The following is an 18,199-nucleotide window of genomic DNA, read 5'->3' on the forward strand; positions in this document are numbered from 1 at the left end:
AAGAATATTGGCTTTGTTCTACTATCTAAGTCGGGCACAGTTGATAACTCTTGGCTTTGTTGATAATGATTATGGTAATAATATCTCACTAATAAACTTTGCCCCAGGTGGCATGTTCTCCAAAGCATGAGAGTTTCCTGAGTATCTTTTTTCTGTGTTGGTTTTTAATGTTCTTCTGTTTCCCATGTTCAGAGTTCTAGGTTTTCCAGGCTGGTCCATGATGTTGACTCGATTATAAGATCAGAACATTGCGCCTCCGGGGCACTATGCGTAATACAGCCCCATGGGCGGAACGTCCTTATCTTCTGTGCAAAGATTATCCCCCAACCTTGTCCCTTTCATGGGTTGCTTGCCTGCAAACCCCTCACTCCATCGGAGCTGATGCCAGAAAAGCCTACCAGAGCATTCCTTCTCTCTCACAGTCATATACTTGCAGGAGCACGCCCAATGACCTGCCTGCAAGTATTGTCGCATATTCTGTACTCAGGTGACAGATACCTAGTTACGTCATTCTTCCTACCATCCACAAATATATGTCACAATCTGGCCATGGCTGTCCCTTAAGCAACCGGATGATGTTGCTATTCAGACACCTGATGAAGACAGTGTCTATAAAATAATGTTGGCAAAACAAGGCACAGAAGTAGATGAGATGTATTCATTAATGACAAAAGACGACTTAAAAACACCTGTGAATTCAGAAGTATGGGATTTCACTGGAAAAGAAGTGGGATTAATGGGAAAATGTAGACCCAGTGAAGGTGACTGTAAAGGAAGGTGCAGTTTACCCTAACACCAGACAATATGAAATGAGTCCTGAAGTCAAAGCAGGAGTTGGTTCTGCAATTGATCGAATGATTAAACAAGGCATTTTGAAAGAAATAATGAGCAGTCCTTGTAATTCACCTATAATTGGTCTCAAAAAGCCTTGCGTAAAATACCGTTTAGTACAGGATTTAAGGAAGATTAATAAGATTCAGTTCAGTTCTAGTTCAGTATATCGATGACATACTCATAGCATCAAAGTCTCGAGATGACTGTGTAACTGATTCCATTGCATTATTAAATCATTTGGCTAATGGGAGACACAAAGTATCCCCAGAAAAGTTACAATTTTGTTGAACTGGAGTCAAATATTTGGGACACCACATAGAAAGGGGAGTGAGGAAAGTGAACCCTGATAGAATAAAAATAATAAAACAGATGCAGTTGCCACAAACCCAGAGAGAGATCAGAATGTTTCTTGGTGTAGTGGGATACTGTAGGCAATGGATTGTGGGTTTTTCTTTATTTGCAAAGCCATAATTCAGATGATACGGAAAAGAGCAAAGGACCCAATAGTTTGGGATGACAAAAGTGTGGAAGCATTTCTAAAATTAAGGAATTGTTTGTGTGAGGCCCCTGCCTTAGGCATGCCTGACTATACAAAAGAATTTGCACTATTCTGTTGTGAAAGGGAGAGTTGTGCACTCTAAGGGGCCCATTCCGATCCGGGTCGGAAGGGCACTGAATGCGATCCGGCCGGAAACATTACGAGCCGTATGCGTGTTTTCCGCCCGACTCGTACAGCTGTAGGAGCGAGCAAATACGATGCGAGCTACATGAAATTCACCGACCGAGTCGTTGCCGGGTCCGAACCGCTCCGTACGTCTCGTGAGCTAACCGTGACGTGCAATGGATGCAATTCACGACCGAGCCAGTACGATGCAAGCATCGGACAGCCTGTGCGAGCCGGGTGGTTGCCTTTGCGGGTCCTCGTCGGACCCCCTGTCACCCACAGCCCTACGACTTGGACAAAGGGGGAGACCCAAGGGTCCCCCCAACACAGGCATGTACGGTGCGGAAGGTACCGATGCGTACTCGCTGTAGGGGGCGCACTTGTCCGCGATGTACCCATTCAGTCAATGGGAGCCCATGTACGCGTCGTACGACCGGCTCCCATTGACTTCTATAGGAGTCCGACCGAAACGAGTCCGACAGCATACGGCCGCATCGTACTCGCTCGGTCGGACTGCAGGACTACGGCTTGGTCGGAAAACACTCGGCACCTTAGTTTTAACCCAAAGACTTGGTTTGAGCCGATGTCCTGTAGCATATTTCTCTGCTACTTTGGATCCTGTGGCTTCAGCATTACCTGGTTGCCTAAAAGCAGTAGCTGCTACATGTATGAGCCTAGAACAAAGTGAGTCAATTGTGATGGGACATCCAGTAAAGGTATATGTTCCACATTCAGTTGATATTCTTTTAACAAGAACTCAAACACAGTATCTTACACCCAGTCGGATGGCTAAGTTCGAAAGAATCATTTTGGGAGCTGTAAATGTGACAGTGGTTACGTGTACCATGTTAAACCCTCCTACTCTATTGCCAGATGTACTTGGAGAAGTGAGAGATGAAGTTGAGCATGAATGCTTAGATGTGACAGAATTATGCACTAAGCCCGGTCCGGACATACAGGACGAACCCCTAAAAAAATCTGACCATGAGCTTTTTGTAGATGGCTCGTGTTTGAGGCATGAGGAAGGAGGATTACGTGCAGCTCATGCTGTATGCAAAGTCACTGGAGTAGTTGAAGCATCCTGTTTACCAGGAGTCAAGTCTGCACAAGTAGCCGAATTGATAGCTTTAATTAAAGCCTGCAAAATTTGAAAAAATTGAAAAGTAACCATATTTACTGATAGCCAATATGGTTACGTGGTTGTGCATGACTTTGGCCAACTCTGGATGCAAAGGGATTTCATGACTTCTTCAGGATTCCCTATAAAAATGGGAAATTTGTAAAAGAATTGTTGGAAGCAATACAATTGCCAAAAGAATTAGCAGTGGTCAAATGTGCTGCTCACCAGTCAGGAAATGACTATGTGGTAGCTGGTAATCGATACGCTGACCAGGTTGCTCAATATTGTGCAAGAAATAAAATGTCAATTAACAAGAAAATTAAAACAAGTGGAATCAGCTGCCAACTCATGCTATTCTCAGCACTAGAAACATGGGAGGAGGTGAGACAACTGCAGGATGAGGTGGAAGTGAGTGAAAAGGAAAGTTGGATAAAGACAAGATATAAAAGGAGGGCAGAAGATGACGTGTGGATTTATGCTTTCACACGTAGGCAGGGATGCCATTATCAGACTTTTCAGACAAAACTGGTACAATCCAAGATTTAGGGCAGTCGCAGAGTCTTTGCCAGCGATGTTTAACTTGTCAACAAATAAATCCAGGCAGGAAGACAGTGGTCAGTTAGGAAAACATTGGAAAGGCAGAAGGACGATTTGTAAGGTTGCAGTTAGATTTCATACAATTACCTCCATGCAGGGGATTGAAGTATGTTCTTGTCATAGTAAGTTTATTTTCACGGTGGGTGGAGGCATATTCTACTTGGAGAAATGACAGCATAACAGTAGCCAGATTATTGTTGAGAGAGTTAATTTCGTGGTTTGGTTGTCCAGTAACTTTGGAATCAGATAGAGGATCTCACTTTAATAATGAAATAATTTGGTTAATCTGTGAAGCATTTAAAATTGAACAAAAACTGCACTGTTCATACCGCCCAGAGGCTTCTGGAGTGGTGGAACAAATGAATGGCACAATCAAGTCAAGACTGGCAAAAGTGTGTGCATCCACATCACTGTGTTCGCCCGATGCATCACCTCTTGTTCTGATGGGACTCAGAAGCATTCCTGACAGAAGCACAGGACTGAGCCCCCATGAAATTCTCACGGGAAGAGCAATGAGACAAGCATTTATACCAGGATATAAACTGTTGATTATAATTGATGATCTGGTATTGGACTATTGTAAAGGATTGGCTGACCTAGTGCGTTCTTTCTCCCACCAGGTTGGAGAAGACGCAGTTGCCAGGCAGCCGATTCAAGCACATGATCTGAATCCCGGAGACTGGGTGGTAGTGAAGGATCACACCTGAGAGTCGTACCTAGAACCCAGGTGGGATGATCCACGACAGGTCATACTGGTCACAACAACTGCAGTGAAATGTGCAGGGTTGCCCAACTGGATACATGCCAGTCATACCAAAAGAGTTCCAGCTCCTGAGGAAGTGGGACCGCAACTGACACAAGCAGTTGAGGCGGCTGAAGGTTGTGCAGCTGAAGAATCAAAAGTAACAGATTCTGAAGAAGCTGAGAAAGAACAACCGAGCACAAGTCAGGAAGACTGGATACCAGTGGTAGACATACCTGAGGTGATTATTAAAACAAGAAGAAGAACCAGACTAGAAAGACAGGAAACTAGAGAGGACCTGACAGGTGTAGAAGAACATGCTCAGGAAAGGGTGAATAAAACTACTGGAGACCCTGAGCAGGATCAGACAGGGAAAGAAAATAATACTCAGGCAAACAACAAAATAAATGAGCTTGAGCAGGGACAGACAGGCATAGAAGAACACGTTCAGGCTGCAGAAGAACAAGGTGCAGTAAGACCTGAGCAGAACCAGTTAGGAAAAGAAGAACAAGTTCAGGAGGAAGGAAAAGAACAAATCGAAATAAGACCTGAAAAGGATCAGAGAGAGGAAGAAGAACATGTTCAGGCAGGTGAAACAACAATAACAAGACCTTAACAAGGACAGATAGAGAGGGACTTTGAAGACGAGGAAAATCAAATTGTGCCACAACATAATGAAAATAAAAGAGTTCTCGAAAGAGACGAGGAAAGTGAAAGTGCAGTGCAAGTCAAGAAGGTCAGAAAAGGTGATAATTGGCCAGGTGGTGTCAAAAGGTTAAAAGATCACTTAAAGACAAAAAGTGAGGAACCTGAACAAGTGAATGAAATTACTAGTCAGTCTGGGCAGTTGACTGAGAAAACTAGACGAAGAAGCCGAAGACTGAGAATCTTGAACAATAAGTTCAAGGGTCCTGAATGGACCTTTGTGATTCTTGAAGAACTTGAAAATCTAGATTTAAATGAAGATAGTGATGAAGAAATAATTGCAGGACAGATTGATGAAGGAAAAGTGAAACCCCCTTGAAGTAAGAAAAGAAATAAAAAATTATAAACACAGTGAAGAAAAGAAGAGAAGTCTTCTTAAACTAAAATGGCTGAAGATAGGGTTGCTGGAAGACCAAAACTAAATTGTATAAAGAAATGCTGAAAAATCTGTATATGTGGTATTCTGTTAGTGGTCATAGTTTGGCTATTTTTAACAATAGCAATTCCTTACTTTATGAGAGATAGAGTAGAATTAGAAGCACCAGATGAGTTAGACTTACATCACACTGTGACAGATAACGACACTACTTTAAATGTATTCACAAAGTTATTATTTCAGTATGTAGACACTATGGAGATTAGTGATTGTTATGTATGTATGAAACTACCAACATCAGTAGCAGAGGGCGTTGCATACCATCATTTACCGTTGACATATGGTATTTTATGTAGTATTCTAACAAGTTTATTTTATAGAACAGGAAAGTTACAGTATTATTATTCAAACTTAAATGTAAATATTCCAGAGATTCCTATTTGAAAGAGTATGAATCCAGTACTTAGTAGTCAAGATGCACAGTTTATGGGGGAATTTTTCTTAACTATGAAGTAAATAGATATAGCAGAGGCACACAAGAATAATTTAAGATGCACATTAAGAAGAAAAGGTATTTTTGAACTTAGTTGAAGAAAGGAGACAGGACTTCCAAAGAAAGGCTTTTGAAAAGAAACCCTATGTTCCACCATGGACTGAGAAAGAGGGAATTTATACAGCCGGCAAGACTCATGCTGCAATGTCCCTAGATTTTGTTAAGAAAGGGAAGGCCTGCCTCCATAGATTAAAGACTGACTATAACAATGTATTTATTGGTTTCAGTGAGTGTGAACATAACTTTTTGATTCTTGGAGGTTGGGGACTAAAAGGGGGAACAGATACAGTTTTTCCTGGTCTTTACTACATGTGTGGGAATAAAGCTTATTATAAGCTGCCTGCACGGTGGTACAGGAGTTGCTATTTTGGAATAGTATTCCCTAGAATTTATCATGTAAAAAGAATCACTGGAAGCAATGAAAACCCTAAGGAACTAATACGTAGGAAGAGAGCTAGTTTTTCAGAAATAGTAGGTGATATATTTAGTGCATTGATACCTTCAGTGGGTGTCATTTGTCAACTGTCCACAGTAGTTGATCGTCTATCGGCTGATACTGCTGGAGGGTTCTTAATGATCAATACAGAAATGGTTGCAATTAGGTCTATGGTTTTGCAAAATCGTCTTGCGCTTGATATATTATTAGCAAAAGAGGGAGGAGTCTGTTAAATTTTAAAAGAGCAACATTGTTGCACTTATATACCAGACAACAGTATAGAAATTGGAGAATATATTAAAAATATTACAAAAATTGAAGAAGAATTGAAACCACTGGAGGTTGCTAGTGTATGGGAGAAATTACCAGAGTATTTCCTCAATAGGGACTTGGTTTACTAATATGGCTAGTTTTATAGGCCAAATAATACTACCAGTGGTGGGAATTACCATAATAGTCTTAGCCATAATGTTATGGTGCATATTAGGGGTGGGCGGAATTTGCGTAGTCGCGCTATGCAAAGCTCCGCGAAACGGTAAAATATCTCCGTTAGCACGCAGAAATTCCACAAACATGCAGAATTGCTTGTTCGCATTGCTTTTTTCCTGTTCGCGAACGCTGTTTGCCTGCTCGGGGGGAAATATCTCGCGAACATACATTTTGAGAACACGAACAAGCAAAAAATTCCACGAAGCCGCGGAATGCAGAATTTTGGGACATTCAGTGTTCTCCGCAGAATGCAAAATTACCCAAATTCCGCGAGCGGAACGGAATTTACTGCCCAGACCTAGTGCAAATGCTGTAGAAAAAGAAAAAGATATAAAATAAATGAGAAGCGAAAGAAAACAAAGTATGAAGAGATACAGTTAGAAGAAATGAAAGGCGAATTATACAAAAAGATGAAAAGCTTACAAGAAAAAGATGAGAATGGGATTGAGAAGACCGGAAAGGGAATTGAGATGTGCTAAAGTTGCATCTGGTTTGTGATGGGTAATTTTGTGATGGCTCAAAAATGCCATCAGAGAGGGGACTCGTAAAAAGGAGATTTGCTTGAAAACAATCCTCTTGTATAACTAATAACGCGTATTAACTGACTATTGTATCATTAATATGCACTACATTCCAATTATTAGAAAAAGAAGAAGCTTGCTTACATGTCTTATTAACAAGTAACTTGAGTGAAATCTAAAATGGCTGCTAAACGCGGGAAACTGTAATGCGCATGCGTCAACTGCATCTACGCAGTATGACGAGCTGTCACTTGGAGGGAATTTCGGCACTTGCGCAGACGCTTCTAAAATGGCTGCTAATAGCTCACATGCTAAGCATATGTTTTGCTGAAAAATAAACCAAGATATTTACTAATTGCTAATGCGGGCAGAGCATTTATAACTAAATGGGATTAGAATAGAGATAGGTGGTATACAGTGAAATCATTTTATTTTGAAATTAATATACTTCCTTTTGACTTTTCCTATTAGTTCCTATTCCGGCCTTTGTAAGAAACCAAAGTATATATCCCATGTGACCTCCACACATGCGCAGTCTAAGTGAGCCAGAAGCCACGATGTAATCCTTGAACGCCATCCAAGGACAAGAACAGTAACATACCCTGGGAACCAGTATGATGTCCTGTGAAAAGGAAGAAAGTTATATGAAGTGGATACTTTATGTTTGATAAAGATATGAATGCAGGTGGTAATAAAGATTTATGAATGAAAATCAAGGGGTGGGATCATTTAACAATGAGCTGAAGGAATATATTGAAAATCTGGTATGGTGTGATGATCATTCCCTTTCCCTGTCCAATCAGGGTTAGAAAATGTATGAGAATGAAACATTAATGGGTGATGCATGGCATCAGAAAGATATAATTGAAGTAGTTCAGCTAGTTAGTTAGCGCATTGAGACGGAGATGCTGCAGAGCTCGGGATGCTGTCGGAGTGATGAGCGAATGCTGAAGAAGAATCGAATTGCAGACTTATAAATCTAAGCCAAATAAATTAGAAGAAGATCGCGGAAGAATCGAGGAGGACAATAGTGTCAGAGAGGGGTGCGACGCAGGTGTCGGATCTAAATGAGGTCACCTTTTCCTGTCCTGAAACCTGTCCTGAAACCTGAAGCCTTTGTCTCCTGACCTTTACCGTGGGACCCTTCCCAGCACCTTGGCCAAGGGGTTGGTTTTCACACCATCTTAGGTAATATATTTCTGTGTATATGCAATTGTACTTCTCTATCCTCTCTTTTCTGAGTATCGTCATTGTAAATTCTTGCTAATTGAAAGTTCCTTCTTTGGGAGATGGAGAGTGTACTGTACTTTGAGTTTGGCTCACTTGAAATCAATTTAGATAAAGCATTTAAATGTTTCCCGAGTCTGTGATCATTTATTTGCAGAAAGAATATTTTAATATGTCATTTCACCATCAACTAGTTCAACTAATGGTCCATTGACCAGAGGAAAGAGCTTTTTGATCAGTGAAAGGTTACTTAGGAATGACGAATAACTAGTCTTAGAAAGACAATATAACAAATTGACCCAAACGGGAAATAACTGGCCTGAGTGAGTGTGAATGTTTTTATGGGCCCAAGGTGAGTATATGGTATTAGAGTATCTGAGGCTGGTTTACCGCTGGAGCAAGTCTCTACTTCGTAAGCTCTAGACAATACAGAATACTGCAGCCAGACTCATCCTCAGCATCCCTCGACATGAACAGATCAGCCAACACCTACGGAACCTCCACTAGTTGCCCGTGGAGAAGAGAGTCACTTTCAAGATACTCACCCATGCCTACATATGCCTCCACAACACTGGACCTCAATAGCTCAAAGAGAGAATCTCCTTCCATGTACCCAAAAGAAACCTCCGAACCACCAACCTCGCCCTAGCCGAAACCCCGCGCACCCGCAGAACCAGAACAGGAGGAAGAACCTTCTCCTGCATCGCAGCCAAGACCTGGAACAAGCTCCTGATCGACATCAGACGCGCCCCCTCCCTGACCATCTTCAGGAAGACACTCAAGACCTGGCTGTTTGACTGAGCCGAGCTGCTTACCCTCGCCCCCAACCAGCGCATTAAGACTCTAAGGGGTGAGTAGCACGCTTACAATGCCCTGATTGATTGATTGATTGATTGATTGATTGATTGATTGATTGATTGATTGACGTATGATCTGTGGTTATGGGGAGTCCCTGGGATTGCAAGAAAAGTGGCAGTGTTTACAACTGACACCATTGGTTAGAGGATGAAACAACGATTGACATGCCTCCATGCAGACTGGGCGCAGGGCTTTTAAGTGGCTCCAGGAAAAGTCCTTTCTGGTCCTGGCCTCTGGTACCAGCCAGGTCGGATGGGCACAGATTGACTTGCCTTTGGCGCGTCTTCGCCACACCTCTGCTTATCGGTGCCAGGCTGCCCTTTTAATAGAGCAAACAAAGCGTCAGAATGCTGTTCAGCTGTGCAGCAAGCCGTCCAAGATGGCGGCCCTCAGGGCACGGCTGAGATGAGATGTGTCCCAGCTCCCTCTGACAATCAGGAAACCTGCGGCAGACCCAGGAGATGGGAGAAAAAGGCAGATAGAATTAGGTGGGCCTCAATAAAAATGCGGCTTCTTTCCCTTTTTTTAAAAGTTTCCAAGTATTTCATTAAGTGCAGTAATAAGACAATGTGAACACAGCAGCTCAAACAATAAAAACTGTCACGCGGTGTGAGAATGCTATAAAAATAGTGCGAGAGCTTCTGAAGCTTGCTGCAGAGATACCAGGAGTGCTGCTCCTTCTCTGGTACGTAGTCAGTCTACTCCACGAGGCTTGGTAGTCGGCAAACATAGTGCCTTGAAATTATGTAGCTCTTCACACTACTTGCGAGGCGCTGAAGCAGACCAGAAGTTAGACTGGAAGGGTACTGGGCAAAGATGTGAAGTTATTAAAAGGAAACAAAAGAAAGGGAGCGGCGCTGTGTGAGCTGAAAAACCTGGAAAATAGTGGATTGTTCCCCTCTCCTTCACACAAAATATCCTCACTCCCAAAAGCGTAAAATGCTTTATATGAAACATGAAGTTGTGTTTAATTAGGTGTTGTTCTGTTTCAGAATTCACTAACAGGGTGCACTATGCATTCCTCTTTGAGAGTTTTATGCCATGCTGAAAAGAAAACAGCATGGATTTCGGCAGGCACGTGGAAAAGGGCATGTCGTTTTAGGACACAACAATACTTGTTTACACTTTCTTGGTCATAGTGCAGTAGAAATGAAAATATTAAAATACAATTCGACCTACTACAATGAACCCTAGTAGGTTATTGTAGGGTAGGTTAGGAAGCACTTCACCAGCTGAGCTCTTTCACTGGCTTCCTAAAACAAGCATTGGCAATGTCAATAGGCCTGGCTTTAAAGGAATGTTGTATGGCAAGTTGATCATCAAAAGATAGTGAAACGCAGTTTTCCGAATCACAGAAGAGTTGCACAGCCGGATACACATTTGTGAATCTAGTAAACACGTAATCCCTTGTATGTCAAAAATTTTATCCATTTATTTGCACAGCTTCATTTTTCTTGTCCGTCACGTCAAAGATTCATGTTTCCATTATTTCACACATTTAATTGCACAAGAATTGCCCATCCGGGCCTATTCACAGGCATGTTTATGAAACTTGCTTCATCCGTCTTAATCAATCCACCCAATGCATTTCGGTCATCCAATGACCTTCGTCAGGGGTATCTATAGACAGTTAAAAATATATGCATCAACTTCATGTTAATCTTGCACAAAAGACATATACATTCTCACCCTACAATTATAAATCCTGTCCCCTTAACGTAATTAGTGCTCCGTGCTCCTTCCCCTAGTGTTGTCAATAATAACAATTGTAAAAACGTGCTCCCCCTGCTACCTGTAACCTAAAATGAAAACATGCTCCCCGATACATCCCCCAACAGCTTCCAACCTCACCAGCCCCTACGATGTAAGTGTTATTCTCTATTCCCGATACTGCTACAACTCTACCCCACTAGTTATCCAACCTTCTTACACCCCACACGTTTAGAAACTTCCTACACCACTTTAGAAAAACTTTAACATCCCAAGTTCTTACCGATAATATTATTACACTCTCCCAAACAGTGTGTATGGCAAGTTGAAGCATGAGAATGGATATGTATTTGTGTGGAAGCAAATAACTGTAGAATAATGTTGGTTAAGCTTGAAAGGCCAGGTGACAGTTGAACTTTCAAGCCAGATCTAAACCTCCATGTAGGTTAAGGAGTGCCCTACTCCCATCTATTCTGCTGCCAGAGGAAAGCACCATACATTTTCTAGTCATCTAAGTTACTTTAATAGCTTTACAGTATCATGCATATGCCCTAAAGGTTTAACCTCAGGCAGCTGGATAAACAATGATCACAACTGAATGGAGTGCAAGCACATGTTTGTGGAAGCACACAACCTTTGCCTAATCAAAACATGTACTCCTGACGCTCTATCAGTGGCGGCTGGCCTATATTTACAGTGTGGTGAGGAGGGCAAAATACAGGTAGTACAATAATAAAATGAATATAGGCACTTACATTCCTGGCTTGACGCACGATGTCCTCCTCATCTCTCATTGAAGCTCCAAAGCGGGACCCAGGAACATGCACTGACCAATCCTGGCTCTGCTCTCATGCTGTTAAACAGCATCAGAGAAGCATCAGGATCGGTGGGAGCAGCCTCTCCTAGAGCTCTTAAGAGCACTTGAGGCCTGCACTTTCTTTAACCTAGCTGTTTTAGACAGCTGGGTTAGAGATGTTTAAAATTCACTGCCGGACAAAGGGACATGCGCACTTGAAACATAAGTGCACAGCTCCCTGCGGCCACTCAGCTGCAATTTATCTGCCCTGTCCTGACACTCAGTTCAGGAAGGGTTGCTTCAAAATAAAATGATAATAAATAGACTTTCTTTTTCAGCTCTGGGTGCATTGTTTTAGCGGGGTGACGGTCCTCTGCTCTCATGGAGGAGCCACTCCTGTGTCCACCATGTCAGAGGACCTAAAGCCCCTCTCTAGTGTACCTCACATAATTGTCTGGCAACAGATGCCCTGCCGAACCAGACCATAAAAAACACTAGAGCAGTGGGACAGCTCAAGTCACAAGGCAGAGAATGCTCCAAAGTAATACCTTCACACTTTATAAACACCACCTAGAGACCAGCCCTCAATGTCCAAGGGAAGCCGCGAAGGAAGATTGCAGGCTCTTGTAAGGACTGAAGGTTGAGAGATTGTATTTGATGCAGACTGCACTTTTGGTGCTCCCATTTGTGGATGAGCCATCAACTGTCAATCCCAAATACAGGAGACTTGGTGTCAGCCAGCAGCGGTCCGTGCAGGTAATAGCGATGGGGAGGTATGGCTGCGTGGGGGGGTATTTCGAGGGAAAATTAAATAAATCATTAATTTTCCCTCTGCATCATCCCTTGAAATACCCCCCATGCGGTCACACCGCACCACCGCTGTTACCTGCACGGACCGCTGCTGGTGTCAGCAATGACTAAAGGGTCAATTACTATAGCGGGCGGATCCGCCGGCAAAATGTCCTCCGGATCACCCACGCCATATTAGTATGGCGAGGTGCACCACGGCGGTCGGAAAGACCATCCGCCGCTTTTCCGCCGGTCGGATTGGCGACCGGGCGGAAAGGGACACAATATGGTGGCGGTACCTTGCTGGCACCGCCATCCATATTATGATGCTTGCCTTTCCATGGCGGAGACTCCGCCATGGAAAGGCATGCGGAGATGGGCATTAGGGGCCCGTTGCGGGCCCCGGGGAGAATTCGGGGGGGCTGGTTAAACTGGGGGGCACCTATGGTACCTCCCTTCTTTGGCATACACAAGGTGGCAGGCACCGCGCGGTGCCTGTCACGTTGTGCATGCCAAAGCACAACAACCATATATTGCATTGCGGCGGGTGCTGCTTACAGCACCGGCCGCCACAATGTAATATATGCGGGATGCGCCCGCCAGGGTGGCGGTCGCACCCTAATTGCAATAGTGGGACCAACACAACCCTGGTGGTCGGTCCCTGTGTACCGTCACGGTGGCGTGTGGAAAAAGCCTGCCCGCCATTGTTATGGACCCCTAAGTCTCTTCCTACACAGGCCCATTCTTGGAATAATCTCAAATGCTGCATCCCACAAGGTTAAGTTAAGACTACAGGGCCCGGAAGAGACCTGTTTCGATGCCCATTGCGTTTATCTTGACGAAACGTAAGCAGTATGGTTTAAAAAGACCACATCCCTGAACACAGAGCCGCGGTACATATTTTAGGAACTATAATAAGGAAAACCGCTGATAAGGATCACATTAAACGTTTTCCACTCCAAGCATCAACCGGTTATTGCTGTACCTTCAAGAATGATGCACAACAATGTAGTAGCGCTTCACTGGCAAACTCTGTAAAGTGGCGCTAATGTGTGTGGTTGTCAATGAAACCAATCTAGTCATTTTGAGACCACTCTGTATTGTTATTTAGTTTTTTTTTTGTTTCATATTAAGAACCTTTTTTTCTCTCCATCCGAGGCTGCTTTTTAGAATAGATGGCATTTGCAGCAATTTCACAGGGGACCAAATAAAGGAAAGGAGATGAAAGAGAGGGCAAGATATGTTTGTTGAAGTCATGGTTTTTAGCAAGTGAGGAAGAGCGAGAGAGACAGAAAGAGGGAGAAAGAGGAAGAAAGAGAGAGGGGCAGAGGGGAGCTTGCTGCAGCGTCAGAGCAGATGTGAACACTGTAGGTGGGTGGGTGGTGTGAGATGAGTGTGGTGGAGGGGGTTGTGGTTCATCATATTTTGAAGGGTGCTCTACACCGTGGTGAGGCAGATAAATGTATGCGATTGGTTGTTTTTATTGCGATTGGCCCATAGACAAGCTGAGGAGCAAAAGTAAACGTTTCTCACGGTATGCATCAACAAGATATTGCAGAACCTCCAGGAAAGGTGTGCTTCCACACCCAGGAAAAACAATGGGACATCTTTCAAAAACATTTTGAAGCGCACAGCTGTGCCAAATTTGGCAGTGCTGCGCTCTGACATTTTTAAAAGCAAGGGATGCGCCGATTTCACAAGAATAGGTTCCATCTCTGTGTTCCCTTAGCGCTGGTGCAAAAATAGACCAGCGCAGACACACTGCCGCCATGTTGTTTATTTGCTGGAAGGGGCATCTTCCTGCATAAAAACAACCCTGCTAACATGGTGCAAGTGCCTGCGTTGGCCCTAGGCAGCACATTATTGCCAGCGCTGGAAAGGGCAGTAATGCGCTGTACAATGTTAAGTACTGGCCATTCCTGCCCTTTCCGTATCATGCAGCGCAGCAAGGTGACTCTCTGCGCTGCGTAATACAATGTTAAACATGACCCTGTCTCTTACTTCGCACAGCACGCAATCTACCTTTTTAGGAGTAGAATTGGTAAAACCAGGATCATCTCCAATATTGCCTCAAATGCTGCTCACATGATATCAAGTTAGAGTCGATTCACGTGTTTATTGATGCAGTTTCTCAAACTATCAGATCCATACAATATTACTGAAAAACTACAGTAAATGTTGGCGTGGCCCTTCATCAGGGGTCTCAGATCAGCAAATCAATCTCTGACTCTATACATGTTGGCAGCCTTCCTTCTCTGTGGAGCTGGGACCTTCTTGGAACCCAGGATCTCTGCTTCCCTCTTTCCCTCTTCTGCCCCCTTTTTGTATTTTAGTCCTTCAGGTTACAGAAAACACAATGGTAGAGGAGAATGTGGGGCAATGTTTGGGGCAGAGGAAAAAGATTTGCTGTTTCCTTGAGTATCATGCGGTGAACCTGTTTCAGTCAACTCAAGAGCTCCAATGTCCAGGTGCTGTAAACACTCCTGGGGATACGGCCTTAAAGGGAAACTGTGGTGTCTATGCATTATTTCTCAGTGCACGTATTTTACATATAAATGTTGGAATGTTACTTTGTACCTGTCAAGGTATTCTATGTATTACATGTTTAGAATGTTTGGGACAGAGGCTGGAATTGCTTCCCCAGCTGTTGAAGCAACCACCTTGAGCCCTCTACACCTGTATACCTGTGTATCCTGTGTACTACAATAAATCTACTCATTGAATGAAGACTCCTGGTCTATTTGAAGTCCTGCACAACTTTATTGAAGACAACCCACTTCAGAAACCTGCTCTGAGAATCTATGTATGAAATCCATCTTTCTGCTGTGTTCCCACACTGCTGTAGATAAGTTTGACACCATTAACAATTCTAGTACTTGCATATCTACTCTCCTTCTGTATATTTTGTCAATTGTCATGTGTCCACCTGTAGTTTGGCAGTTGTGTTAGCAAGGGGCACCCTCAGCTCTGTGGCTGCGTCTTCTGTAGCTTACATCCAGGTGTCTGAATCAACACCTAATGTACCCTCTGTCTATAGTACTTAAATATTTTAAACCATATTTCTGAAAGAGAAAAATAAATATTTAAAGAACGCCACCATTAACCCTTGATATGGGGATGGAGTTTTCGCTTTCCTGTAACTGAGCAATCTAACATAATGCCTCATTCCTTTCTCAATGATCTGCCTCATATGCCTCAGAAACTGAGCTGCACACGACTTCCAGATGCTTGGGTTCAGATCTAGCAGTCATGCTGCAGACACCAGCCAAGGCCCTCTCTCTTTGAGGCCAACCACTAGTTTATTGTAGATCTGCGGTGCAAGTCTCCCTGTCACTCTTTCACTCTGCAGTGTGCAGTAGTGATCATTTGTGTGGGTGGAATGCATCACCGTATCGATAAAGGATTACTGCCTACCTGTTCTTCTCGAAGCCCAGCACGTGCTCCTGCAGAGAAGCTGCTGCATACAGGATGCCTTTGTTGCCAAGCGACGCGCCATTGTCGGTCACTGTAGCGTGCTGCTACGGCTGCAGATCCAAGATGGCCGCCTCAGGGTTCTGAAGTCTTGCAAGAGTCAGCTAAAACTCACCAGATTCAGTTCTTAGCGCAAGTCTGTCTGGAACGTCCTGCAGTTCGAAAAGAAATGCATAACAGTTAGAAGGTGCATGCTGCAGGGCATTGTGGATGTGTAGGGGCAAGTCATGAGTACAGCAATGGAGTCTGTCTTTGTGTTGACCCCATGTTTGCAAGGGTTATACATACACACTTATGTTATAGCTTGGGGCGCAGACATGGAGGAGTGGGTTGTCTCAGAACCTGCGTGCTGACTCGCTTGGGGTCACATGTGATGGACTTATTAGGATATAGATTGTGGCAGTCCCCCCTGTCATACTGCCCTGAAAAAATTAGACAGATGGATCCATGGTAGGAAGAATGGGGGGATAAGAGAGAGCGAGAAGACATAAAGGAACAAAAAGAGAAACTTTAGGAACTCTTGAACTCACACTGCGCTGTGACCAATGTTATTGGCTCAGTGTGTGTTCATCTGCATAATTAGGCTCTCAATGTATGAAAAATGTCTGGGGGCAGTCACAGAATCCCCCTTAACGTGGGCATTAAAATTCTAGCATGTTTGGACCAATGTTACTGGTCTAATGTACTCTAAATGTATCACTCACCACAAATGTCCTTGAAGACCTCTGCCCTAGTGTGGCCCTCTAAAGGAATGCAGATACACCCCTTCAGCACTGCACCCCCAGGGTAGCGGGGTGAGCAGTCAATGTTACAAAGGGAGTTACTGTGGGGTTAGAGACTCAGAACTCAAAAGTTACAAAATACCATGCAGTAATTATTGTCCAATCCAGTGCTTACCTTTTATAACACCAAAGAAGTAATTAATAAACATATTATTATGCCAAAATTAAATATCATCCAAAGTCTATGTCCGTGGTCAGAGGGTTCATAACAGATTCGACAAGGACAATAGGCAAAAAATATCAGGCTTAGAATAAACTCACCAGTGAAGGCTCCACTGTCAGTTCATAAGCAGACTTGTGTGTCCATAGGCCTGTTCGTCATGACGCAAGTCACTGACAACCCCCACCGCAGCTGTTTTTCAAGCCAGATGCAAGACTTACCTGAGTATAGCGCTAGTGATGTCCCCAATGTGAGGCCCTAACACCGCCTTCCTGTGGTGCTGTTTGGCAGCTCCATGCAGACCATGACTGGGCAGTTGGTGCAGATATAAGCGCTAGAGAAGGACCCGGCTCAACGCAAAAGATAGTCGACTTGGAGCCTGATTGGCCTACCCACATACTCAGTGCCTGGATACCCTTGAGTGATAAGCACGCTCTACTGATCCTCATAACATAACATAAGCTCCATACGAGGGAAGAGATCACCCCCCGGAGCCGGTAATTCTTTGGTCCTCGCAGATCCCGAACTGACTGCCATTTATTGCTGGAACATCGGGTATCGAGTGTAATCTCTGGAGGCAATGGGGTCGTCGGTGGCTCCATTGTATGAAAATATATCAGCGACAAAAATATTGCGATACACTAATATCACATCATAAATACGGAACACAAAAATATTGAGTTTGCATACTTTTTTATGTAAACTACAAAAATCTCAAAAAATGTTGTAAACCATAATATTGTCAAAAAAGGTAAGCAAATCGAAATATATTTATAGAGCTATATGTTATTATTTACAAAAAGTTTAAAATAATAATATTAAAAGTAAATATAAAAACAAAGTTTAAATATTCATAGAAAATACAAATTATATAGACATATGTACATATACATATACACAAACACATTTAAAAAAATAAAAGCAATATGTAAAGAATTGAACAGTAAAATTACTAATAATAAAAAAATAACAAATACATACATCATATATCAATTTTAATTTAAAAATAAAATGAATACATAACCAACAAAATTAAAATACATATGCAAATTACAAATTATTTATTTTTTGAAGAATAATTTAATGATTACAAATATAGATATTAACAACCCTAACCAAACATTTTTTTTTAACAAAATGTATTGAAGTTTGCAAGCCTGTGCACAGGTACTCTTCAAAGGTACTTATTAAGATACATACAGTGGATGAGCAGAGTCACCATTACAAATATCACAATTATGCTAACATGAAATTGCCCTCCTCCACCCACCACCCAAGGATACCATTCTGTGCCAGACTCGTTGGCAATCAGTTCGGCACTGGCATTTATCTTAAATCTATCCTAACCCCTCAAAACTACCCCCCACCC

At 43.0% G+C, this 18,199-nt stretch overlaps 1 protein-coding gene across 1 annotated transcript in view; it reads right to left on the reverse strand.

Annotated features, from left to right (window-relative positions):
* The window catches only part of LOC146863666 (long-chain-fatty-acid--CoA ligase ACSBG2-like), a 386,688-nt gene that overhangs the window by 272,876 nt on the left and 95,613 nt on the right, over positions 1-18,199 (reverse strand). Inside the window, exon 3 of the mRNA XM_085627762.1 lies at positions 15,832-16,040. Within this exon, the coding sequence (XP_085483888.1) occupies positions 15,832-15,913 (82 nt within the window). The 5' untranslated portion in view covers positions 15,914-16,040. The remainder of the gene's footprint in view (positions 1-15,831; positions 16,041-18,199) is intronic.

The sequence above is a fragment of the Triturus cristatus genome, chromosome 2_1, assembly GCF_964204655.1.
Source record: "Triturus cristatus chromosome 2_1, aTriCri1.1, whole genome shotgun sequence".
NCBI classification, from domain to species: Eukaryota; Metazoa; Chordata; class Amphibia; order Caudata; family Salamandridae; genus Triturus; species Triturus cristatus.